This window comes from Mustela nivalis (genome assembly GCF_964662115.1).
Source record: "Mustela nivalis genome assembly, chromosome: 8".
NCBI classification, from domain to species: Eukaryota; Metazoa; Chordata; class Mammalia; order Carnivora; family Mustelidae; genus Mustela; species Mustela nivalis.
In genome coordinates this window covers 106961520-106988988 of record NC_139027.1, presented here as the reverse complement: position 1 = coordinate 106988988, position 27469 = coordinate 106961520, and the positions used below count along the sequence as shown (strand labels likewise).

The 27469-nt window shown below is 42.1% G+C and overlaps 1 protein-coding gene and 1 long non-coding RNA gene across 2 annotated transcripts in view; one reads left to right on the top strand and one right to left on the bottom strand.

Moving 5' to 3' along the window:
• Positions 1-26592, top strand: part of SPTLC3 (serine palmitoyltransferase long chain base subunit 3) — a 134086-nt gene extending 107494 nt beyond the window's left edge. The window contains exons 10-12 of the mRNA XM_082746602.1: positions 17412-17547; positions 22734-22863; positions 26336-26592. Of these exons, the coding sequence (XP_082602728.1) occupies positions 17412-17547; positions 22734-22863; positions 26336-26449 (380 nt within the window). The 3' untranslated portion in view covers positions 26450-26592. The remainder of the gene's footprint in view (positions 1-17411; positions 17548-22733; positions 22864-26335) is intronic.
• Positions 4137-6401, bottom strand: LOC309872441. The gene is made up of 4 exons (XR_014315868.1): positions 6233-6401; positions 6044-6124; positions 4383-4422; positions 4137-4263 (listed from the first exon to the last, which is right to left on the bottom strand). It is a non-coding gene; the product is annotated as an uncharacterized lncRNA (long non-coding RNA).
• Positions 26593-27469: the final 877 nt, after the last annotated feature.

Here is a 27469-nt window from a genome sequence, read left to right as displayed (position 1 = left end):
CTACTTGTGTTTTCCTCTCTCCCTGTCTTTCTCTCTCTCTCTGTCAAATGAATAAATAAAAAATCTTGGGAAAAAAAAAAAAAAACACTTACCTCTTTGCCAACATGCAATCTACAGACCCCTTTATTTGAATATCTAAGCTTAATCTGGACATGTAATTTTTTAAAGATTTAATTTCTTTAGTCATAAGAGATGGAGAAAGAAAGAGACAGAGGGAGAAGCAGGCTCCCCAAGAAGCAAGGAGCCCGATGTGGGACTTGATCCCAGGACCCTGGGATAATGATCTGAGCTGAAGGCAGATGTTTAACCATCTGAGCTACCCAGGTACCCTGGACGTATGATATTTTTAATTTTTTTGTGTTAACATCAGTTTTTTTTAGAAATGAAATTTTATCAGAGACAGGAATAGCTTTGGAAAAAATCTGACTATAATTAATAGGTCAGTACTTACATTTGAATGACTCCACTGGCTAACTCATTTCTTATTTTACCAAAATGGCTTTATTAAAAAAATCATCATATCTGTGATTTAACCATCCTTCTCCCTTCTGTCACTTCCATGCTAGGCTGGTGGGATGATCACCAACTTTCTTAATTAAAAAAAAAAAAAAAGCCTCTTTTTTGCTATCATATGCATGGAAATATTTGATGTTTATAATTGAGTGGCCAGAAGTATCCCTAGAAATGAAAACAGTAGTGAGAATGTACTTGCAAGAGAAAATGTATACAGAATTGCAATTCCTAATGTATAATACTCAATTTAAGTATCTAAACCTTCATCACTGCTAATAAAGTCTCCCAGTCTTATGCAATGAAGTTAAGAAAAATGAAATCCTCTATTTTTATTCAAAGTCACATTTGTCCCTCTTCACCCTTTAACAGGGAGTTTATGAGTAGTAGTGGGGGATGTGTCTGGATATTATGGCCATAGAGGAAAAACTAAAGGTAAAATTAAAATGAAATGATGGGGACACCTGGGTGGCTCAGTTGGTTAAGCTGCTGCCTTCAGCTCAGGTCATGATCCCAGGGTCCTGGGATCGAGTCCCGCATCGGGATTCTTCCTCAACAGGGTGCCTGCTTCTCTCTATGCCTCTGTCTACCACTGTACCTGCTTGTGCGCTCTCTCTCTCTCTCTCTGACAAATAAATAAAAGTCTTTTAAAAAAATAAGATGAAATAATGAATTGTGTTTTTCCTGGAAATAAAGCAATTCACCTCAAAGGGTCCTCAAAGCTGGGCAATTTGACAGAATGAAACAATAGGGTGTTTTATCTTATTAATTTAATGTTTTCTGAAGGTTGTGGGCAGAGATTATTGCTACCAAAGGACAAAACAAATAAGCACAGTATTACTAGGATCCTTCCTCAGTCATTTTAGATATTACCCATCAAACTTAGATATTATCCAAATAATTGCCTCAACTCTCCACTTTCAAGATGAAGAAAAAGCTTAACAAGCCTAAGAGAGCCTGGAAACTTTGGTTTTGGTGAACTTGAGCAGGAAAGCTTAGGGCGGATGGGGAAACGAGTATGCAAATGGAAGCTAAGTACCCTCAGCCATTGTGCCAGTACAAGGAATTCTTCCTCAGGCTGGCTTCCTTTGCCTGCTGGCAAATCAAAACTGATGGGCCAGGATCTGAGGAGGAAGTATTAAATAGACACACTCCCCAACAGAGGGCCTGCTCGCACTAAATCTTTCTGAGATTTTATTTCCTGCTTGACTTGGGAAGTACTCAAAACATTCCATCTGGAAAGACGTCCTTCCTTACCTGGGCCCCAGAACTCTGTTTACACATCCCATGCTGCCTTTGGCAGAGCTGGGGAATGAAGGCTCTCGGGGAATGGGATCCCTCTCCTTTATGCCTCTGAGAGGCTCTCCATCCCTGAAGTGAGGAAGTGATTTCTTTTAAATCAAAATTTGCTTATATTATGGTGTCACTATTTCACGGCAACATCGCCTATCCTAAAATTAAAACTGAGTGTTCTGTCCCATCGTTGGAAAATCCCTGATTCTATTCACTGAGAATATCTGAGGGGCTAAAGATGACTGGTTTCTGTGCAAAACGGAACAATTAATGGAAGGGGGCATGTATTGTTCATTGAACAAGTTAAGATCATGTTTAAAATCACCAGATAATTCAAAAATTGGCACCGATAAAATTTTAAAATGTGATCAAGTTTAAAATCACCAGATAATTCAAAAATTGGCACGGATAAAATTTTTCTTAGCCTCATCAACAAGGAAAGAATCTATCTTCAAATTGAAAGAAAACAATTAGAACTTTCTCTGGTTCCCCAGAAGCTTGCATCCTTTCCCTGTTTTGATCCCTTGACCCCCACATAAGACCTTCCTTGCTCCTGACCCCAGACAGACACAAATGCCCTTTTACTTTCTGCCACCCACTCATCTCTCAGAACTGGTTCAGAACCAAACTCAGGGCCCAGATGAACTTTGGACTCAGAACATCTTGGAATGGGAATTCATGCGGGAATGACCCTTCTAACTCCTGCCACCCACGCTAACCCCCTTTCTAAAATATCACCCATTTCTTTGTGGGTAACTCTCTCTACTCCCCTGTTCCGCACCATTTTTCTTCACAGTACTCACCACCACCTGGAATTATATACTTGCTTCCTTAGTTATTGTCTGTCTCCCTCAGTAGAATACAAATGCCGTGCGGATAGGACCCTGTCCCCAACCCCAAGCAATATATGTTGATGGGATGTATGACCCCGTTCAACGGGAGCTTTGGCCGTATCCCACCAACTGTCCACCGGGCATTGGTCCCTCCCTTATGGATGCTCAGGATATCTCCTCCATCTGGACGGCCTTCATCTCTTCCCACAACCCATTTATACCTATTTTTCTTAAGATTGTATTTATTTATTTGAGAGAGAAAGAGAGCAAACATGAGTGGGGAGAGGGGCAGAAGGAGGGGAAGACGGAGAAAGGGAGAGAGTGCCAAGCAGACTCCCTGCTAAGCATGGAGCCCGATGGGAGGCTTGGTCCCAAGACTCTGAGATCATAACCTAAACCGAAATCAGATGCTTTAACTGACTGAGCTACCCAGGTGCCCTGCATTTATACCTATTCTCTATCTCCTAATCCCCATTTAGCCTTCGAAGCCCCACTCAATGACCGCATTCAGAAAATACTGCCTCCCTTTTCCATCTCCTTCAATTTATCCCTCCTATGTTAGCCACAGGCCCCCAACCCAGCCTTCCGAATAGATAGCGTTTGGTTAATTAATTGTGTCTTAAGCATCAACTATGTAAATGAATGCTCACTGACCAGATTTGGGGCCAAATAGATTTCCTGGACAAGGCTTAGAACCTAATCACTACCTATAAACAATTATGGTTTCTTTAGAAATTACCTAGAGAATTATTTTGGTTCAAACACTGGAGTTAGAATCACTTCCTTTGATTGATACCTGTACAGTCCAAAATCTAGGGTTCCTTTCCTATTCTTTTGATAAATGAGTGGTTTTATATTATCACATATACTAAGGCTCTGTCTAGACACCATCTAATACAGAGGTGAGTAAGCTGGGTAATTCAAGCCAATGCTACCCAAATAGCAGGAACACAAATGGAGTTTTTCCTTTAATTATCTAAGCAGTTAGCTGAATCCCTTACTTAACGTTTCCCATGGAGACATCCAAAGTCCAAAAGTGCATGTGACTTTTTTATACACAGTAATCAGCAAGGACTGGCCACCAGCTAATCCTCTGTCCGAGGCAAAGTATGTATCTAAAATAGAGGAGAATAGGTTGATTCTGAGGCATCCACAATGGTATTTCCCACTAAATACACTGGAGGGGGGGGCCTCCTTCTCTCCCCTACTCTATCTTAATGATGATTTGCACTTAGGATCTTTTTCAATCAAGAAACTTCAGGTTTTCATGACATTACTTGGTGACTAGTAATGAGAGGTTGAGAAACTAAAATTCTCACACAAAAATTACAGTTTCCCTTTATACCATTTAGCCAATGAAACATAGAAAGGCATTAGGGTTTTAAACCCTTGAAAGTTTTCATGATATACACAGTCTTATAAGACTGGTATTAGTTAAGGTTATAAGTTGCTGTAGCAGACAATATATTATTAGTGACTTAACATAATAAAAAAAAATACTTTTTGGTCATACAAAGTCCAGAATGGTTGCTCTTTTTGCATAGGCAGTTCTCTTCCAGGAATCCAACCTCCTTCCAACTTGTAGCTTCAACTTCCAAGCTTCAATATATAGCTTCCAAGCTTGCCACTAAAGGAAGGAGGAACAGAGGGGATGAAATAGGCAATCTTTTCACGGGCTGGAACTGGAAAGGTACATTTCATTTCTGCCCACATTCTATTGACCATAACTCAGCCACATGACCTTACCTGACCACAGAGGAGCCAGGGAAATGAAGTAACTGTCTGCCTAGAAGGAAATGGGTTCAGTGAGTAGCTAGCCAGGCTTTGCCACAGTCCTTAACCTCAGTCCGGGACATTCTTTCCTAGACTTTTGATGGATGTATACTGTAGGAAGACACTGTATATTTTAGACAGTTTCCCAATTTTGCCCTGTTGACTGATTAAATCTCTTGACCTGAGACAGAATAAAAGTAGCTAAGAGAAAACGAAAAACAAAATCCAAAGGACTGAAGATAAATCTCTCTTCCTTTTGTAGGGACTCTCGGGGGTCCTACTCTGGATTTTACTACAACCATTTCTGCTTCTTTTGCACAGAACCTAGTCCTAGGCCACGGCAGGTATTAAGATCATTATCATTGCTTTGTTGCTAAATTCCCCAACACCGTGCACTCTTTGAAGGCAGAAAAATGGACCCTGGGGATGATGCTTCTCCAGAAGACATTAAAATGACATGAAATTAGGACAGCTCTGGAAGTCAGGCCAGATCTGGGAAGCACGTATATTTTGGAAATAGTAGTGTACTCTCAGACAAGTCAGACTTTTTTTCTGGAAGGGGGAACATGATGAGACAGAACATAGAACATTGCAATTTAAAACGTGCAATTTATAAACAAGCACATTTAGGCTAGTTATCTGAAATGGAGGGGCTGGTTTTGAATCAACCCAAACCTCACATTCAGCCACCCTTGGGTTCTTTGGGGACCGTGGACTTAAAGGAGGCTAAGAGACTTGAACAAGGATTGAACCTCTGACGTTTATCACACCAGCACCCAGCAGGTGACTAGTCAAGGTGACTCATCACTCTGCACCAGAGAGAGAACTAAAACGAGAGTTTGTGCCAAGATCGAGATCACATGAAGCTATGACCCTGCCCCACATTGCTTGAAGCATTTCATCGACTTTGAGAAGCACTGTTTGTTTCCGATATGCCTAAATGGGCAAGCTCTCTCCAGATCGTTCCTGCTGTATTTGAGATTTGCCAAACAGATTTTTTGAAGGCTTAATCTGTTTTTTTTTTTATTCAGTTATTAAGAGAAAGAGTAGAATACAATGGCAAGGTGTTTCAAGGAACTTCCATCAATTTATGAATCTCCATCATTTTTCCTTTTTTTTTTTTTTTTTTAACCCTCGGGAGAGAAAATCTAAGGGTAAAAGAAAAAAAAAAGAGTGAGACTTAAAATATAATGCATTCGAACTGGAAAATACGAGCATGCCTCATCTTTAAATCATTTTGTATGGATTATTTCATTCATCCCGGTCATTTGTGAACTTTTATCATGAGATTGGCAGGTGAGGTGTTGACCCCGCTTCTAACCCGACATGGACTTGGAGAAAGTGGCACCAGTGCCTTCCAGCTGTGACCTTGGACCTTTGCTCTGGGTCCTGGAACAGGGCACGCATATTTTTACACTTGAGTTTGATAGGTTTAAAAATAGGAGTGAGTAACTGGGAAGATTTAGGGCCTGAGGTGGGGGAGGGGATGAGGGAGGAATACGCAGGGTGACAGCAATTTGCTCTCCAGTCGAATTTTCTCACTTTCTTACTGTTTGTATTTGACATGAGATACAGTCACAAACTTCCCTCAGAAGCTGTTGCTTTTTTTCAGTGCTTGTGGGAGCTATAGATACCTTAATCCGTCCGCATCACTGAGCTTTTCTAGAGCTGTCCTTGTTCATCATCTACTCTTCCCCTGAGGAATTCTGTGTCCTCTGCAAAGGGAGGAAAAAGCAGTGAACACCCAAAAAACCCTGGTTGGGACGAAGAAACTCAATAATAGACATGTGATTTTAAAAGTTCTCATGTTTCTTAGCACCTACCTCGGCAGAGAGCAGATCCAAGATCAGCTTCCTACAGTTTCTTTTCTGTTCCGTTCTGCCCCTTGGAAGTCCCTTAGAGAGTGTGAGCGGGGTCCACAGAGCACCCCACCTGAATCGGGCCCTGTGAGGGCCCAGGCACTGTTGAGGGAGGCATTCGCTGCTTCTTCCTGAAGATCTGTGCTTGGTTACCCGCTGGGGACCAGACAGAGGCAGAGAAAGACGCTCGGGGCTTTGTGGTCTTTCCAAAGGTTTCAGGCCACTGGCATTTCGGCAACAGCTAATACAAAACAGATGGCCGGGCGCTACGCTCCGCTGGCTTTCAACTGAGGGGCTACCTCCGTAGTGATTAATCACCTATGCTGGGGGGTGGGGGTGGAAAGTCCTACCTGGCTCTTTTTTTGTATGTGTGGACCGCAGGCAGGGCTGAGCCAGCCGAGTGACAGACATTGCTTCTCTGCCCTGTTGCCATTTCTGTGCACATAGGATGGCTTGGGTTTATCTCATAAACACAGAAGGAGCCAGCAAACTGAACCCCTGCGAGGAGGGGAAGCTGGTCTGGTTGTGCAGAACTGGCTCGCCAGATGTTCCATCCCTTCATTTGTTTCGCCGTGAGGGTTAGGCAAAGGTGGAGGTTTAGGGCAGCTCCGTAAATTCTGCACTTGCTTTAAGGCCTTACAAAATTTCCTTAGCAGGAGGGTAAAGAGGATCTGTTTGTCTTTTAGATGGCACTGGGGCAAAAGGTTAGTGTGGCCACTTCCGTCCACCGCCCTGCAAACAAGATATCCTTTTACACCATGAGTCCCTCCAGAAGCTTCCTCTTGGCTTTTGTCCTCTGTGTCGAGGGACGCAGAGATGGGCGAGTCCGTAATGGAACACATGTGGAACTCATGTTGGCTCAGTACAGCTAGAGAAGGAAAGAACGCAGTTCCAGCTGTAGCGTCACAGAGGGTGAAGGGAAGCCGCTGTTTCATACTGACCTGTGTTTTTCCCATCACTGGTTCATGTTCAGCTAAGCAGCAAAAACCCCAAATGCCATGGGTGCCTTGCCCCAGCCCCACTCTTTTCTGGACAAGTTGTGGAGAAAACCAGCTACACTAGGCCGCAGCTGGGGAGGATTAAGCAGGTGGATTTGTGCCTGGAGAAGCCCGGCGTGTGCTCTGGGCTCGAGAGAACGAATGTATTGGTTTTCTATTTCTGCATAACAAATTACCACAAATTAAGCAGCTTAAAACAACATCATTTATTATCTCGTGCTCTCCTTGGGTCGGGAGTCTGGGCATAGTCTGTTCTGAGCTCAAGGCCAAATCAAGGTATCTATGGCTGGCTTCTCTTCTGGAACTCAGGCTCTTCTCCCAAGCTCACGTGTTAGTGGCAGAATCCAGTTTTGGGGGTGCAAGGGTAAGGTCCCCATTTCCTTGCCAGCTGCGTGCTGGCCCCTCTCTGCTCCTAGAGACTGCTGGAACTTCTTACCATCCAGCCCCTCCCTCTGCCTCAAAGCCAGCAATGGGGAATCTCCTTCTCGAATCTTCGGGAATCTCCCCCCTCTCTTCCTGAATCTCTTTCTTCAGGGAGAGCCCAGTCCCTTCTAAGGGCTCACCTGATCAGGCCTCAGGTATAGGTTAATGTCCCTAAAATTTATTTTACTCTTCTAAAATAGGAGGACTGTATATAGTTTGATTCTTCAACTTGAATACTGAAACTGAAAATTGTCCCAGGGAACATTTGATTCTGGTGGGTAAGAAGCGATTGGAGGACATGTCCTAGACACTGAAAAAAATCCCACAAAAGAAAAAACAAAAAAACAGAAAAACAAAAACCTGAGAAGGGACCAGGAACAGCCAGATTGGGTGCAGGTGCCACAGATAACCTCCTAACCTCCACTGAGCTCAGGGACACAGCCCTATAGGGCAAATCCAAGTCAGTCGGTCTGGTCTTTGGTTCAAATGAATAGTTTTCAATATTTTTGAACTACAGAATTTTTTTTCCAAATGAAATGTATATGAGCATCCATATTATAAGATATAAATAGTTTTTAAATTTTACAGTACTCATAGGGACTTATTGTGTGCAGACACTCTTCCAAGTGCTTAACATTTAATGTGCAGAATGGAATGGAATGGATATTATTATTATTACATTGTCATTAGTCCCGTTTTATAGGTGACGAGCCTGAGTTACAGAAAGATGAAGTACCTTGCCCCAGACGGTAAAGCTGACTTGGGACCCAGGAAACTGGGCTCACACTTTTTGAGTTCTTGGCCTTGATGCTATTGTTGTAGTGGGGGCAGGGCAGTCTGATCGGCCTTCTGCTGAGCGTTCCCTCAATGTCCCCCCACGCCGCCTCTCTGCGGCTTCACCCGTGCACTCCCGGTGGACACTTTCAAAGCCAGAGGGTGGAATCATGTAGGCAGCTGCCTCGATCCTGGTGGCCACGTTGACTTGCGTGGGCTCACAGAGACCTTTCAGGGGACCCCATGAACCCAGTCGCTCAGCCCAGGACCTGTCCTTTGCTGCCTCCTTTGCCTTCCTGCCACAGATCCCAACAAGCTGAGGACGTGCACCCCTTCACCGGCTTCAGAGTTTGCTGCCACTCTGGCCTCCTACTTGTCTTGCCAACTCCATTTTTTCCCTCATCGTCAACCATGTGCTATACACCATGTGCTTCCTCTTCCTAAACCCCCTCAGAACATGGCATGTCTTGCTCATGATGCTGCCATGGCTCCCTACTACCCACCAAAACCTACCAAATCCTGGGGTGCCCTTCAGAGCTCTCTGTGGTCTGACTCCACTGATCTTTCTCATGACTGTGATGCAAATGTTATGGCAAGTGAGTTACCCATTTCCAGGTGCCTCCCCACCTCCAAACTTAGATACACACAATGTTCACTTACCACCTCTAGCTCTTTGCTCCAAAATTCCAAAGCATTTCTTCCATGGTGCATTCCAGTAGGTGAGGCAGTTACTGCTATCCTCTCTATTTAACAGATCAGTAAATGAAGGCTCAGAGTTGATGAGTCACTTGCTCATCTTCATTTAAAAAAGAAAAAGGGGGGTGCCTGGGTGGCTCAGTGGGTTAAGCCGCTGCCTTCGGCTCAGGTCATGATCTCAGGGTCCTGGGATCGAGTCCCGCATCGGGCTCTCTGCTCAGCAGGGAGCCTGCTTCCCTCTCTCTCTCTTTCTCTGGCTGCCTCTCTGTCTACTTGTGATTTCTCTCTGTCAAATTAATAAATAAAATCTTTAAAAAAATTAAAAAATTTAAAAAATTTAAAAATAAAGAAAGAAAGAAAAAAGAAAAAAGAAAAAGGGAAGGGCAGGTGGAATCTTACATACAGATCTATAGATGGAGTACAAAATATTGCCAAACGAAATTGCTTTCTGGTGTCTTCGGTTGGGATCAGCCCTAATATCTTTGTAGAATCAACACCCACAATAGCAGTCATGCCTTCAAGCAATGATTCTCAACTGGAGGCGACACAGTTACCCCAGGAGTCTTTCTGGAGCAGAATCCCGGGGGTCGGGGGTGGGGGACAGGGGGACTTTATTGTATGTATTCTAGAAAAAGATAGATTCCCAGGAGACTCTGGTGTGTTCCTGTGCTTAAGAATCACTAATTTACAAAGTTCCCAGATGGCCCCTAGCCTTCCAAATTACCCCATTAAATGTGCAAACTTCCACAATTTGTGACTTGCGAAGACACTGCTCTCTGTTGAAATGCAAATTACCATTAAATCTTGTCATTCGTTCTGTAAATATTCAGGAAGCCCTACTGTGTGAAAAGCCTGCCAACTCTGTCTCCACCTTTCTTAAGTCTCTTCCGCTCAGTTGTATATTGTCTGCTATCTGCCCTGTCTTCCACGCAAACATTTCCTTGCAAACCGTCTCAGAATGTTCACATCTTCTACTTCACCTTCCCAGCTGGTCTGGCTCCTGAACATAGTGAGTGCTTTTCGTTTGCAAAACTTGTGAATCCATGAATCCTGGAATTCACACCTCATCAGAAATAAGTTTACCATCTTCTCTCCAAAGAGCAGACTTCGATTGGCCCAGGAGGTATGGCCCGTTTCCAGGTCAGCTGGGTAACGCATTAATGATCTCCCAGCCTCAGTTTTGGTATCTGTGAAGAGGGCCCCCAAACACGGTTTCTGGTGCGTAATAATAGATACGCAAGACCTATCCATTCTCTTCTCGTGGGTGAAACTCCTGATGGTGTGTGTGAGTCACGGGTAGGGAGGTGGAGGCAGGGTGCAGACAGCTGTCCACCCTGGATGTCCGGCCTCCCTGCTCCTATGTGCATTCCCCGGGGGTGGGACTAAGTGGCCTGAAGAGTCCCGGGAACATGTGTATGTGACTATAAAACATGCTGTAACCTTGGAATCCAGACATCAAAAGGGAGAGCTTCAGTGCCTGATAAAAATGTGTGTTCCTCTCAGCAAACCACTCCAAACAGTTTTCTCCATCCCACTGGGAAGCTTGTCACTGCTAATGTGATTCTTATGATTCTTCCTGCCCTGTAGCTTCTTGATCTTAGCTGAGATCACTTTGCTCCTAAGTGTGTTGCAAACAAAATGTCCTGTCTGAGCTCCAGAGCTTAAAATAACAGACCGCTGGGTTCCTGCTGTCACACTGACACTTTACTCCAAGGTCCGTCCTGTCCACTCCCCACCCCCCATCTCACCACAGAGACCATGCCCTGCCATGCCAGGGGGAGGAGCCTTGAGTGAATGGACAAAGAAGGGGCAAGAGGCAAGGAGATGAGGCATTCTTAAGTCATTTAGGTATTCTTTAATATCAATGTGATTTTTTAGAAAGATCGACTTCTTAAATTTAAGAGATGTTTTATGGGAAGGCCCTTCCCATCTCTAAAAAAAAGACAACATTTTCCAAGCAAGGCTGCCTAAGAGCCTCTTCGAGGTTGTCCAGTCTGAATTCCGACTGTCATGGCGGCGTGCTAAACAATTTAGGGAAGGATAGCGGCATGTATTTCTTTATGTGCACTTTTAAGCCTGGAAAATAATAAAATTAGTCCCTCTGTGGCATCTGGGCACATTCATGTTTCCTCTATTAACAAGTGAGCTTGCAAACCTGCAGAAAATAGAGAGCGGCACCCGGGTTGGCTCACAAGCTCATGAAATCCGCCTCTTCCACTTAGTCCTTCAGAGGGAAATGCCTCTCTGTTTTTTTGCATGCCGACGGTTTAGCAGACAACAAATTTTCCTTCTTCAGCTTTTGACAGGTCATTCCGGGAGTCTCCACTGTCTGCAATGCCTTCTGGCCCTCTGGAGGTTGAGTTCTCCCAAGCATATTTTTGGAAACGCCACAGACGATTGTTTTTATTAGGGGACTGCAAAGCTTTGTAGTGGGATGCTTTGTGTTTTATTTGTTTTCCTTCCCCTGCCCCAGCTGTTTTTGTTTTAACAGCATTGGAGAGAAGGTTAAAGTATTTGTGGCCTCCGGTAACCTAGACCATCTCTCAAGTTGGCAGAGCTAGAAATCTGAATGGGTAGAACAGCAACGTACAGGTCAGCTGGATTTTTATCCAGCCTCCTGGATGGCGGAGGGGGGCGGTGGGGGTGTTGATAGTTGGGGTGATCTCGAGTCAGAGCAGATAGCTGTCAGGGGAGCAGGTCAGCCCCACAAAACATACTCTTCAAGCATCCAAGCACTGGTTAACTGCTGGGAGGTAATCGTGCCAAAGAAGAGGCCAGGACATATGCCCATCTTCTATTTTCCACTACCAAGGACACAGCCAGGACACAGTCAGGCACTTATTGCCAACAGGCATGGTTGTGGGCTTCGACTGGCAATGGAGGCCGTTTCTGAGACATCCGAGTCTCCATGGCTATGCCTCCTGGAAACCAAAATTCATGCCTTGTCCCATCCTGATTTATATTGATTTAATACTCATTCAGTTGATCTGAGGTGCGACCGGGGCTTTGCCAGGCTCTCCAGATGATTCTGAGGTGCTATTAAGGTTGCTAGGAACTACTGCCCTATGGAAAAAAGGGTAATTAGACTTCCAAATACCTACTGTGTGCCAGGCACAGTATGAAGCATGTTTCTGCATTAACCCCTCTATTTCCACCAACCTTTCGGGCGTTGAGCTTATTTATCTGTATTTTACAGGTAAACCTGAGGTATCAAACCATATATTGTCCAGAGGGAGTTCGGTGTTTTTTTGTTTTGTTTTGTTTTGTTTTTTAGTCCATTTAACTCTAAAGACTCTTCCTTTTACAGAGAACCCACAATATAGCAAAATAAACAGTCCTATAAACTCTCTGGAACCCTACATAAGGGATCAGCTCATTTACTTAATTATCTGAACAGAGACCGCCCTGTCTTTTACATGATGTGTGAAAGAAGAACCAGAAAGGGTTGAATTAGAGTCTCTAATTGAGCAATGCCTGGTATCCATGCCACCCTTACTTGGCCATCCCTGTGCAAAAAGACAAGTGCTAAAAATTTCCTCCTACACTTACAAAGCACTCTTCAAGCAAGGATCTCAAAGCACACCACAATTAATAAAATCACCCATATCCTGTCTAGATGAGTAGCATGTTATATGCATAAATTCCTCTCTTCCCCTAGGCCCTACAGGAGTAGAATGTTTCCAATTTTAAAGAGTGAGCAATAGAGTAATTGAAAGGAGCTGTATCTTGGCCGATGCAAAGGACCTCAAAGGCGTTAACAGTGATCTATATAAGAAAACATGGTGACCACGAAGTGTATCATAATGGCTTGTCAGCCATGTTGTGCTAAATGATTCAAAGATAGAAAAGACAGGGCAATTCTTTAGAGTCAGCTACCCTTGGGATCCATATTCTGATCTATTTGGTCAACTCTCCAAAGAATCTACAAGCAGTAAAGTAATGGCATTAGCTGATGATCCAGTTACTTGGGTTAATCAAGGCAAAGGGGACAGACGGGGCCAATTAAGTAGCTGGGCAGCCCAATGATAGATGAGTCATTATGGGCAAGCGCAAAGATAATGCCACTGGGAAAACAATTTAAGTCATTCATGCAGTTCCGGGCCAGGAAATCCTTCTAGTCTTTGAGGGGGATCATTTAGGAATCATCAGACCAAGCCTGATGAAGTCATCTATTCATTGTGCAGCTAACGATCAACAAAAGAACTAAATGTACAAGGCGACAGGACATATGGAATACATTTTGGTGGCTGGGATGTAGATCTGTGACTTCATTTGAATCACCTTTAAAACAAGTCTTACTCCAGCCCTCTTCTTCTTTTCCTTCTTCTTCCGCAATCTCCCCCTACTCCTTATACTCCCCTAAATGCCCAGTTTCGGGGTATAGATGAAATTTTCTTTATTTCGGGGTATAGATGAAATTTTTTCTTTTTAAGTAAAAACAAATATTCTCCTCCTTGTCTCTAGTTCTGGACTTCAAAGAGGTGCTTTCTGTACATATACAAGTTTCCAAGGATCACTTCGGCATGTTACAAAGCAATTCATTTTTAAGCCCCCAGGAGGTTTTTCTATGCAGCAACATTTATATAAATCTGGAATTTGGGGATTGAGGGCTTATCTTTCCCTTTTTGAAGGAGGTGGGCAGGAAAACAAAAGCATATATGGCATTAAACTAAACCATATTTGCAGCTACCTGTTTCTTGAAAACCAAAGTCCCAACCAGGGACCCCAAAATAAAGGTTATCAATGACTGCCATGTTGATAAACTCGGTAAACACTATTTTATCTCCTGATTTGTCTTCTTCCTCACTGATTGCTCTGTTTGTCTCCCTTGTAAGTTCTTTCTCTTCCCAGCCACAAAATGTTGAATTCTTCTATCCCTGTCCTCTTTTTTTTTTTTTTTAAGAAAATCTACCCATCATTCCAGCCTATTTCTTGCCCCACATTTAACCACATCTTACCTTGTTTTCAACCACTCTTTTCTTCCTGTTTCCTATACCTGAAATGTTCCCCTCTGGTTTTTTGCCTGTTAACATCTGTCTACCCTTCCAATCTCAACTCACTAAACATGTACTGACTTCTAGTCATATAGTATTCTTCACAGCACTCATTAGAGTTGCAATTTTCCATCCATTTGTAGATGTCATATCTGTCTGCCCACTAGACTAAATGCTCTTCCCTATTTCTGTTTATCTTCCAGTTGCTACTGACTAACCTTGCACTGCCCACTTCTTTTTTTTATGATTTATCATCACAGCCACTGACCAGCGGCTTCCTGTGTCTTATAGATTCTGATTATAAGCTTTTCTCTCTGTGTCTCTCCATTTCAGGTCTTAATGCCAATTGTTGGTTTTCTCTAAATTTTTCACATTCTTCCTCTACCAGCAAGAGGACCTTATTGGTTTAATTCATATTTATTATCTATTTGGTAAAGTTTCCATGATAGACCAATTCATGGCTCTCTGGCCAACACCCAAGTAGACTGGCCTTCAATCAAGAGTGTCGCGCATCCATTAGCTGTGGCCAGCATGGTAGAATTGAGACATCAGCTTTCCTGAAGGGAAATCCAGATGCTTTCTCCATCATAACCTGCTGGCAGAGTCAGAGAGGAGTCTTCCTTGAAAACCGGGCTTAAATGAAGTATAGTAACAGAAAACAAGCAGAGGCAACTGGATCATTCAACACCCCTCCTTCTTGGTTGGTGCTCTCCTCAACTAAATTTCTGTTCTTTTGCAAATATTGTTAACACATTTAAGATGCCAGAGAAATCAAGTCGATTTGGGTCTGGTAAGCAAAACTCTCAGGGAAGAGCTGAAGTGTTTTGGGAGTGATAGAGCCTACTGAAAAATGTCAGATGATTGGATGAAGAATGTGTCCTTTGGGGACCTATCTACTTCTGATTCACCCTTACTTTTCAGGAGTAGCCCATCAGGCCCCCCAACTAAAGTGAAGGGAGTTTGCTAGTCTTCCCCTGGGGCAGGCCTCTAGTCCTTGATGTCCTACTCCTTTTCTCTACAACATGAGGCTGTTGAAAGACTGCTCAGGCCTTAACATCTGAACTGCCTCTACTAGAAAAACTTGGTATAACAATGATTCTAACAGCTGGAAGAGATACATTTTATTGAGTCTCTAGTAAAGAGTTGGCTATCATCCATTACCTGGATAGACATCATCCATTGCTACTCTTGGGCATAATGTAGAGGTAAATGGCACAGATTCTAGAACTCAATTACCTGGATTCAAATTCAGACTCTGCTACCTACCAACTATGTGAACTTGGGTGAGTCACTTGACTTCTTTTCATGTGTAAATGAGAATATAGCATCTAGTTCAACACAGTTGTTGCGAAGACTAAATAAATTATTGTCAAGTGCTTTATGTGATATTATGTGAGTTGCAAGTACTATTGTGGTTGATATTAGCATTGTCCTTTAGAGGTAACCTCATTCAATAAAGTGGCCACCTGTGTTACTCAGAACACATTTGGTTATAGGTTGTATAATGCAACTCAGAATAGCTTAAGAAAAAGAAACATACTGGGATAGTCCAAAAAACAGTCTCACTTAGGCATGGCTAGGCCTTAGGTTACAATGATGCCATCAGGACTCTTACTGTCTTATACCTTGGCTTTCTGCATTAACATCATTCTCAAGCAGGTTTCCTCCATATGACGACAAACATGTAGCTTCAGATCACCTCACTTAAATACTTCTTCAACAGATCGGAAAGACTCTGATAAGCCCACGTTATAGTTCATCATTATTGAACCAATAATTACAGGGATGGATTATTCCAATTGGCTAGGCCTTGGTCATATGATAACCTTGTAGAAAAGAGGAAAGTCATGTCCAACTCTGTCTAAACATCATGGCCCCCTGGAGGAAGGATGTTGAGCGGGAAATGTCCACTGTTCAACCCTCTGTCAAGACACAATCTGAGGCCATTTCTCCAAGAAGGAACTGGAGAACTGTGATTGACATATTTACTGACATGTTAACCATTTTCCATCTGCAGAGTTGCAGGCACCCAGGAGTGATGTTCTGAATATTGAAAAACCAGTAAAGCAAAGACTAATCAGTTTGAATAAAACCCCAACCAATCATAATGGAAGTCAGCTATAGCAGCTGTTCCTGCTCAACAGCCACTTTGCATTAGATGCAAATGTTGGACTGATTTCTAGGGGACTTAAACATCCAATTCTGTTAAATCTTCTGTACCAAGCACACACACTCTGGATTTGGCTGGTTTGCTCACTTGCCTCACTGGAGATGGTAATGAAGTAGACAGATGTCTTCAGAACTCTTTCCACTCTTTAATTGTCTTTGCCATCATGTATGTGTAACCTACCTCCAGGACATACAGGGAGGACAGAGGCTAAGCTTTTGAGCTGAAGCAACAATAACCTGGAAAGGGACACATGTTACCTTCTTTGACCTTCTGTTTGGAGCCCATGCTGTCATTTTTTGAGCTTGGGGAAAACAGAGGTCCCCTTCTTCCATTCACTCGATTCCTTTCCCTCTATTACTGTACCACTACCAAATGCCTCACAAAACAGTTCTGGTCTCAGCAGGCCCTATCTTTGTCCAGGGATGTGTTTCCTCTTCAAGCTCAGGTTAGGTGAAGTGCTCTTCGATTAGAGACTTGGATGAGAACCAACTTAAAGGGCCAGCCCAGTGTGGCTGAAAAGCTTCTACCAACAGGTGTGGTGTGTGTCTGTGTCTGTGTCTGTGTCTGTGTCTGTGTGTCTGTGTCTGAGTGTGTGTCTCTCCTTGTCATATTCCCTTCCCCTGGGTTAATGTCTTTAAAGTACTTAACACACCTCTGAAACAAATAACACATTATATGTTAATTTTTAAAATAATAAAAATAAAAATTAAAAGAATGACAAATAAATAAAATAAAGCACCTATCACAGATCCATACACAGCAGGTACCTAGTAAATGATAGCTTGTCTCCTTCCTTCTCACTAGACACGCTCTCTGCCCACCCCACCCCATAGGCTAGCCTGCCCTTACTTGCTAGCAGAACCTAACAGCACCATACCCCACTGGATCCTGGCTTCCAGACTCAGAACAGCTCTCAGACATCAGTGTCCATACCTGCTCACCAAGAGGTATTTCCCCACCCTATTTTGACCCCCTTCCAGCTAATGATGCAGGCCTGCAGAAAGACATAGGTACTTGCTAAGTCAGTTTGACCTTTGCTTCTCTCTTCCTGGTGGGAATTGATGTATTTCATGTCTGTCTCCTTTCAGGGTTGCAGAGAGTACGGCAACTTGCAAAAAACACAAGATACTTCAGACAGAGACTGAATGAAATGGGATTCATTATCTATGGCAATGAGGAGTCTCCCGTCATCCCTCTGCTCCTTTACATGCCTGCTAAAGTAGCGTGAGTATTCAGTGGGCTTTCAGAATAACTCCGAAGCCCCAGGGTGATCTAAGACAGTGCTTCTGACTCTACAACTCTCTTTCTGCATAGGCAATGCTTATGTAGTTGGAATGGGGTGCAGAGTTCAGAATTCGCTTGCACAGCTTCTTGGAAGCCACCTGCCAGCCCATCAGCTGGGCCTTTTCACAGGTCCTCTAAGAAGAGAATCAAGTGTCCCCACTTTCAAGCCCTTTGAATTTGGGTGTCACCGTCTAGGTTTCAACTGTAAATTAAGGATGATCCATGCCTACTTCTGTCCCACAGCCTCTTTCCGGGAGAACTTCTGGAGACCGTATCTCTCAACATTTGAAAACAACATTACCAGACTCTGTGCTTTCTCCACTGACTTTCATGCCCATCCTCAGAAGAAGGCAGCCTTATTTCAAGTGTGGAGGAAACTGAGGCTGCAGACAATTAAATAGTTGCCCAAAGTCATACAAGTTGAGCAGTAATAAAATCAAGAGACTATCAAGAGGCAAACCCAAACTTAGGCTCACAATCTTAACACTAAATTTTAATGCCTCTCCTATAAACCTATGTGGAGTTGTTTCCCATTGACTGCAATTCTGAAATTAAGCATGAGAAGAACTACATAAAAAGAAAGTGACTTTTCCTCAATATGGCATAGACAGTTTGATATATGAGCCATTCTCTAACCTGCCACAGACTAACTACCTCTGTTATTAAAAAGAAGTTAATTAGAGTCCTTTATAAATATAAAATGTTTATTTGGGTGTCAGACCATGTGCACAGTAGAATGTAATAGTTAATACATATTTATAAGATTCTAGAAGTCCTAACTCTCCTGCAACATAACTCCATTGTTGGAAATTTCTGCTTGACTCTCGAAGAGTGAAAAGATTGGTAGAGTATTTCAAGAGTAGAGAAGAGATTCTGGGATTATCAGTTGAGAACTCATGGTGGATAGAACTGATTAATTCTTCAGAGTACATTCTTCTATCATTTCACCACAGCAAAATAACAAGCAGTTAAAACCACACAGGAGTTAATTTGCAGGCCATACCATTACCACCAGTGGGCCCTTTGTTCACAAAACTGGGTCAGGCTAACAGTGTATGGAGTGGTCAAGAGGATACTGAGCTACAGAAAGGTCCCACAGGATGCTGCTCGGTACTTAGGGCAGGGAGGGTTGGCAACAGGGATTCAAAGTAGCATATGATCCTAAACATCTGATTTGGGGAGGCAAAATGAAAACCTACATTTGTTCAGAATGGTTAGTAAAATGGTATGTTCTGGAAGAAATATTCCACATTTAACCCATGTCCATCTCATATGTTATCATTAGCTCACATGAAGACATCAACAATAAATTTGTCTTATTATTGATCATCTAAAGTGCACAATGCTGGAGGGTGTTCGTGGGGAGCGTGCCGTATAGTTCTGACTTTGGTGGGGGAGGCTGGAACTAGAAAAGTAGTATGAATCCATGCCGTGGGAAGAGTACATGCAGAGTTAAAGCAAACGCATTTGAATTCAGGAATTTACCTTTGCAATAACAGAAAGAGAGAGGGAGTACTTCTGTTCCTTTAAATGCTGGGAGTCCTAACTGGACAAAAGCTAATGTGAAAAAATGAGATCAGAGGCTGTTATGTGTAAGAATTGTGCTCCTTGGTGTAGTGAGGAGTTCGGAATGAAGAAGAATTTGACTCTGTCTCTTGCTAGCTGGGAGATCTTTGACAAGTTGCCCAACTTTCTAAAGCCTCAGTTTTCTCATTTTTACGACAGGATGCAATAAGACCTATTTCATAGTTCTTTCAGTTAAACAAGATGAGGTCTGTCCGCATGCAGCCTGTTGTCTCATATAGGAGCTACTAGGTGGGATCTGTTATTATTATTAGTTTTAATTGTTAATGTATATAAGGCACTTAACATAGTACTTGGTATACTATCAGTACTTCATCAGTGGTAGTTATTATTACTACTACTAGGACTTCTACTAGTACAATGATTATTATTATTAGTTTCAACTGAGTGTAAGATTGAGTCACCGTGGTTGCATGGCTCTCCAAAAATAATTATTGGAATCTTTGGTTGCATTAATAAAAATAGAACTTTCAGGAAAATAGTAGGTGGAGATCCTGCTATTGTGTGAATCAAATATGCCATGTTAGAGCCTAGATGATATGTCAAACCATCTATTGCCTTCCAATGATGATGTTATTTAAGGAGGAGTGGATGTGGCTAAATGCTGATTCTATGCTAAGGAAGACTGTCCAATCCAGTGATCACCCACCAAAGGTGGATGCTTGGCCTTAATTTATAAACAAAGACACCAAGACCCACAAAAGTGAAATTGCTTACTGAGGGTCACTCAGCTTATAGGCAGCAAAGCCCAGAATTCAGAGCCAGTTCTGCTTGCCTCCTGAACCAGAGTTCTTCTCAGTGCATAGCACAGCCTCTGAAGCTTTTGTCCACAGCAGGGGGAAACACATCTCATTAAGGCAAACACACAGTATGAGTTTAACTCTCAATGTCATCTTTGATGAATCAAAAGGCCTCAAACCCAGTGAATGGGAAAAACAAAACAAAACACTCTAGTTGCTTGAGTTGTCTAAGGAAACTTAGAATAGGTCAGTGAGCAAAGGTAATGTCCTCTCTTGTTGGCAGGAGTTGCTGCCAAAAGTTTCTTTGCCCCCTGGCCTTGTTTTCTTCTCAGATATTCCTTCAACAGAAAGTTTATATGGAGAAAAGCTTTTGAGACAAGGAGTTAATTGTATAAGTCAATGTATGAGCACTTCCTTTGTTTGCTTATGTTCAACCCTTTGATATTATTGAAGCACTGTGATCTCTCCACCTGTCCGTCTACTGCAAAATGAAATATCCTCTCCAGCAAGGTATCTTTTAGAGCAAAGTTTCATTGCGACTCAACCACTGGAATCTTCTGCAACATTTGGTATCATGTGATTTCACCCATAAAACATTCATTTGAATAATCAGGAATATATTATATGTAGTCTCTGATACAGAGTTTACATTCTCCTTCCATGGGCTTCGTCATACTCTTTCAGGATGATAGGATACACAGTACAATGATGATGCCCGTAATGCATTGCTAACCACTTATTATTATTATCTATGTAGCCCAGCTTCTTTCAGCTCACACTACAGGCTCTCGTTTGTTTTGGGGAGTACAAACCCAGAGGCTCATTATATAAAATGATCAGGGCAATCAGACACATTAACCGAAGGAGGCCAGGATTAGTAGTGTAAATTTTAAGGCTGAAAGTGCTCCAGGGAGGCCTCAGATTAGCCTAATGAATCAACAGTCCTATATTTTGCTCTACATTCTTTGGCAAAACTCACTTCCTCTGGTACAAAGAGAAACATGCAGACAGCGAAAATGGTCTTTGGGGAGTCCCGAAAATTAGCTTGAGATCATGGGTCAGGTGGTTTGTAGTCTAGCAATAAAAGCACTTGCCTTGTTTCTCAGATAATTATGAGCTCTCATTGTGTGCCCTTCCATGGGCAGCCTTCCATACGGTGAACAAGAAAAAGCACAGCCTCTGTTTTTCTAACTTTCTCAGAAAGCTTCATCTTCTTGTTAATCTTCCCTGTCCAAATCAAAGGTGACTCTTCCCTTAGCTGGGCCAAGGGCCAGAGACACTGTGTTCCCTAGACCTTGCAATCTCCACCACTCCATTGATAACATGCATTCTCCGTGAGACAACCAAAAAGACAGACAGCTCCATGGCAAGAGGAATGAATAAATGGAAGGCTAGTTCTCCATGTCTGGTTCAAGAATTCTTCCTAAGTTACGACTGGAAGGTTTCTGTGGTGCTGCTTTCATCTTCCAGCCTTAAAAAGGACACCCGGAGCCTCTTAATGCTAAGAACAGATCTGAGGCATTTACCTTGCTTATGGGCAGAGACATTTAGTAAGCAAGGTTTCCTGCAGAGAGCAACAGAGCATAAAGTGGGGCAAGATTCACGTAGGGGCACATGCCTTTTTTGTCTGACCTTGGCTCTTAGCACAAAAAAAATCTAGACTTTTGAGAGTTTGATAGTCCAGAACCGTTACTGAGATTAGCTCTGAATAAGAAAAAGTCTAGAAGAAGATAAAGGGAAGGAATCGCCACGGAGAAACATTACACCCTCTAATCTGTAACACCCTGTATCAGAAAGCTTTATAGTTATGACCTACATTCTACAGTTTGCATCCACGGGCCAGCCTCTCTGTGTGTACACATTTCTTCCCTGAATCCCTCTTACCTGTTCCCCCTTTAACTCAGTCAATGGGTTTATCATCCTTGAACATACGGGGGTGGATTTAGTCACACAATAAAAAATGAGGAGACCCTTACTATTTTTCACCTCTGGTTTAATGGGGGAAAAATATGGCTCTGGAGTGATAATACAGCTTGGGAATATCTCCTGGCAGACCCTCAGATCCTGGTACTTAAATAAGAGTCACTAAGTATAGGCTTCTTGAAATTTTCATACTCTGTTATTGGTATTGGATTTTTAAAACATACAAGTTTGCACTTATTATACGTTCTTTTTTTTTATAAACATATATATTTTTTAATTTTTTTTTTATTTTTATTTTTTTTATATAAACATATATTTTTATCCCCAGGGATACAGGTCTGTGAATCACCAGGTTTACACATTTCACAGCACTCACCAAAGCACATACCCTCCCCAATGTCCAGATGCAACATGGGGGCTTAAGTGGGTAGGAGAAGAATAAATGAAACAAGATGGGATTGGGAGGGAGACAAACCATAAGTGACTCTTAATCTCACCATACGTTCTTTCTTTATGCAATTGCATTTGGTTAGCTTTGGGGCTTCTGTTCCTAGGAACCCTGCAGACAAAGAATTTGTATATCAGTGCTGACTCCTTATACCAGGGTCATGTACATCAGCATTTTCTGCTCAGTGTCAAAGACTCAGTACTCACAATGCTCTAATGGGTGTGCCAGGCCCTATCATATGCACCCTCAGCTCTGGGTGCCATCAAGACACTGTCCCCATTTCCTTGTCAATTAATTACACGTAACAGAAGTTTAGTAATTTCAATCATCTTCTATTTGTTGTTATCAGAAAAGTCGATTAACCACACTCTTTTTCCTGCCACATAATTTTGTCATCTCTCAGCTAACCTTCTCTTTTACCTTTCCCGTAGGGCTTTTGCAAGGCATCTATTAAATAGAAAAATCGGGGTGGTGGTCGTTGGATTTCCAGCTACTCCCCTCGCAGAAGCTCGGGCTCGGTTTTGTGTTTCAGCAGCACATACCCGGGAGATGCTAGACACAGTGAGTACCCACAGGCCAACAGAACCTCTGGTACTGGCACTTTGCATTGTGAGCAGGTTCTTTTATTGAGCTAGCTTGGGGCTCCCTGAGTTTCTATTGGTGGTTTAGAAAAACAACACTCATAAAACTCACTGCGGAAAAACAAAGGGTTGCCAACAATGCCCAACAATGTGATCAACTCAGTGGATAGGAAAGAAAAATGAGGTTAGTGCAGAACTTGACTCAAGGCAGTGTTTTGGTTTCATAAAAAAGACTGACTGAGTAGCCATATGTTGTGCTATTTACTTGATCTTAAATGCAAAAGCTAATCTGATGTGCTATTTTAGCCGCAATCACTCACAAACTGACACTTTTAGAGCCACCAAGCCCATCATATGAAAATACGACCCAACTAACCAACCTATTGGCAAAGACAGGTCCATCATATCATCCAGACGTACACTGGGTTTTAATGATTTCAAAACCACATTTCACTGTCCTTTGGTTTTGATCTTTATGGAAATGAGTGAGAGAAGACAACTAAGCCATCTCAGTCAGTTTGGAGTCAATGGAACTGTCTCCTAGTGTCAAGCAATTCAGCAAACATATTGAGTGTCTACTATTGTGCAAAACCCAGGGGCAAAAACTCTTAAGAGGAGATACTAATAAATAAGTGACTAGTGATAGCAGATAATATAAACTCATTTTGGAAAAGAAATATAGACAACTATAGAACATGAAGGTGGGAATTATATATGGGATTGTATGAAGTCATTCATTATATATATGACTGAGTTATTCTACATGAAGATGGAATGAATTATGTGTATATGTGTAATATACATGCACATATAACATGTATTATGGATTGTTGTATGTGCGTGTATATGTAGTATATATGTATATATACATACACTAGGAGATAGTAATACAAAGAATAAAAAAGTGAATACTTCGAGTTCAAATAATAAATTATATACACAGTGTGTATTTTCTTTCTGCTTCACCATTACATTCTTAGGACTTAAACCAGTGTCCACTACAAAGTGCATACATAATAACAACTTCTTGCATGACATACTAATAACTGAGTTAATTCTAGGTTTTGAGATGATGGGTGAACTTTGTTGCATGGTTCCTTATAGCTTTCTATGTTGTCTAGGTTCTCCAAAATGTGTATATATTTCTAGTAATTAGTTTTAACAAGTTGTTTCTTTAAAAAAAAAAAAATAGTAGACAGATATTTCAAGAAGCTTGACCTCAAAAGAAAGAAAAATAGGTTTATAAAAGCCCTTGAAAGACCTGGGCATGTTTACACATGAAGAGAGGAAAAAAGTAATGAGAGACAGTAGGCATAGGAGAGGAAAGGACATGACCGGGAGCATGCTCCCAGAGATGACAAGAGGGGGTAGACAGCAGTGGGGAGTTTATATTTTTTGTGACCCCAACAGCATTGAGGTATTCATGGATACCCAGTTCGGGAGACATCAGACCTCAGGATTTTCTTCAAACGTTCTTAATCCTGTTGAATGGTTGGCTAGGAAGGAGCACGGAGACATCATCTAGACAGATGCCTCAAAACTTTTGAAATCAGGCACCTATATCAATAAAAAATTGTGAGCATATTCCTTAATATGCACATATGGGTAAGTGTAAGATGACCCTTGAATAAACAAGACGTTGAAGTAGCTAACTGAACATAACACTCACAGAAAATACATATAGTAGACAAGTTCCTTCTATAACCATGTTTGGACCAAGGCAGAGATGAGGCCACTCTACATACACAAAATGGCTTAGAATTTCCTTCTTCTAACATGAGTGATGGCTGCTCCTTTACAAATGACCTCATCTTAGTCATCCCACCTGCCCCATAAGAATTCTGCATAGGACCAATCTCTGAACTTCACCCACTCAGAACAACATCAACCCCGACTGGTCCCTGCTTCCTTAGAGTCATCTCGAGCACAAGCTCAAATGTGGGAAGAAGCCCTTCCCAGCTCCCTCTTACTAAGATGCTTCTTCTGTAATTCATGCCTGCCTTTTTTGAGTACAGGTGTCCTCTGGGTCATCTGATCAGTGGGCTTCAACATAAATCCACTTATAAGTTGTATAAACACTGTCAAGATATTGTGTACATTTTATAGCAGATACCAAAATGGAAGTTAAAAAGACAAATTAAAACGACTAGAAATCCTATGTTCTCCCACACCTTCATGAGTTGTCTCTCATCTCCTCCAAGCATGCAGATGCCCCACTCTGAGCTACTCCATCCCCACCTTCAGCCAAGAGCAATAGACACTATCCTAGTTTGATGTCATATAAATATAACTTTTGTTACTTTGTCTTAGTGCTTAGATTTGATGTAAAAAGTTAAGAAGTACATTGAAGTAAAAGAACATTTTAACCACCTATAATGCTACCACCCAGAAAGAAAAGACTCTTCATATGTTGGTGGATATCAAACTTGATACATTTGAAAGACTTCCCAAAGAGGAAAGCCCACTAGTCCCACTAGTCATTCATTCCAGAATTAACAGACATCTGCACCTTTTTCAAAACATTAAGTCCTAATGTTGTCCTCCTCATCTGACAGGTCAAGATGGCCTAACACGTTTTAAAAGGCATGCCTAATACCATAAGATCAGTGATATACTAGATGGGAAAATAACATTTGTCTATTCTCCATCTCAGTAGTTGCTTTGGAAAATTGGGGATACATTTATCTGTCTGAATGGAGAGAACTGAAACAGAAGAGTTCTCGGTCCCTTGTGGTTTTAAGTCCTACAATTCGATGGAACATAGAGATGAGTGTTTAAGCGCTGGGGTTGGGGCAGTATCGGAGGGAAAAGAGGACACTAACCAGCTGCTGCAATGTTCCATTTTGCCCCTGACCAGACTGATTTGCTGTGTCATGAGGACATAAACCCAAATATAATCTGCAACCTTACCTCTTTCTTCCACAAGTTTAAATATAAGTCATTAAGAATACCTGGGTGGCTCAGTCGTTAAGCGCCTGCCTTGGGCTCAGGTCATGATCCCAGGGTCCTGGGATTGAGCCCCACATCAGGATCCCTGCTCTGTGGGAAACCCATCTCTCTCCCACTCCCCCCTGCTTGGGTTCCCTCTCTCACTGTCTCTCTCTCCCTCTCTCTCTATCAAATAAATAAAGAAAATCTTTTAAAACATATATGTAAGTCATTAAACTTTAAAATAAAGCCTGAAAGGGTATGCATGGGTCCAATGCTTTTATTCCTCTCCTCACACCCCAAAAATAAGTTAAATATTTGTAATGTGGGGTAGACTATTAAAGGATATGAAATAAAATGAATTATCACATAACATTCCTCGAGGGCTGGTTTATAAGCCACACCTTAGTGATTTGGATCTTCTCCTTTTCTTTAAAAATCAAGGAAGTTGGCAATAGAAGATTATATCTCCGTGGGGTGTAGGGGGTTTAAAGAATAACTGATGGAAGGCAATTTTTTTGCAGGTTTTGGAAAACCTGGATGAAATGGGTGATCTCCTACAACTGAAGTATTCTCGGCACAGGAAGTCAGCGCGCCCCGAACTCTACGATGAGACAAGCTTTGAACTGGATGATTAAGTTTCCTGATCCTGAATTGTACCTAAAGACTTTGCCAGAAAACCCCCCTTTTTGCCTCAAAAGGAATATAAATGGATTTCTCCCCCTTTTCTAAGGACAATTTTGGTTTCCAAACCAGCGTAATTGAACTGAAGGAAATGTTGTGTTTTTAATGTCTCCAGCTTGGGACGGCAGAGACAAAAATATGGTTCCAGATTTAAAATTTTTTCTCCTTTCCCAGTATCCTGCTACAAATACATCACACACACACACACATACACACACACACTTCCTAGAACATTTTTAATGGCAATGAGCCTGTGTTTTCACTGCTACTGTGCAGACTCTCTGGTCCAGACTCTTTCAGGCATTCCAACCAAATGAGAGGGTTTTGATTTTTAATTCAGTAGATCTCATTATGGGTGTATTTATTTCATCTGCAGACGTGAGTAAGCGTGGTAGACAGTAGCTGACCTCCTTGTTTCACCCATGAATGCCCCCACTAGAACTCTTCTGTATCGTGGGGAGCTCCAGGCAGGAGGGTAAAGAAATGTTGCTTCTACCATTTGCCACATTTGGACCTTTTCCAAGGACGAGTGTCAACAGCCATAGTTAATGTTTGGAGGGAGAGAGCAGGACTGGCCAGCAGTGACACCATACGTCTTTGAAGGAAACTTTCCTTTTCCTCTTGCTGGTCTCCTACAGTTTTACAGCTGGGCTTTTGAGGTTTGGAAAACTCAAGACTTTTGTTTCATAAGGAAGGGGGCAGAAAGCAAACACAAGCCAATTGTAGGCTTAGATTCAAACTGTAATGTTATGACAACTGGAAGGTTGTTGGTGCCATGTGAGTGAATGTTTAGCTTGCATACATAACCCTTATTACTTTAAAGAATGAGTTGTCATTTTCCTATTAAATTTTGAGTAAATGGTGAGATGTAGTTTCCTTTAGAGTTGACTCGCAAGACTATACATGAACGTATTGATCCAAAAATGACATTAAAAGCAAATTCTATTCAACTTGTTCAAGACTGACACCCCCAT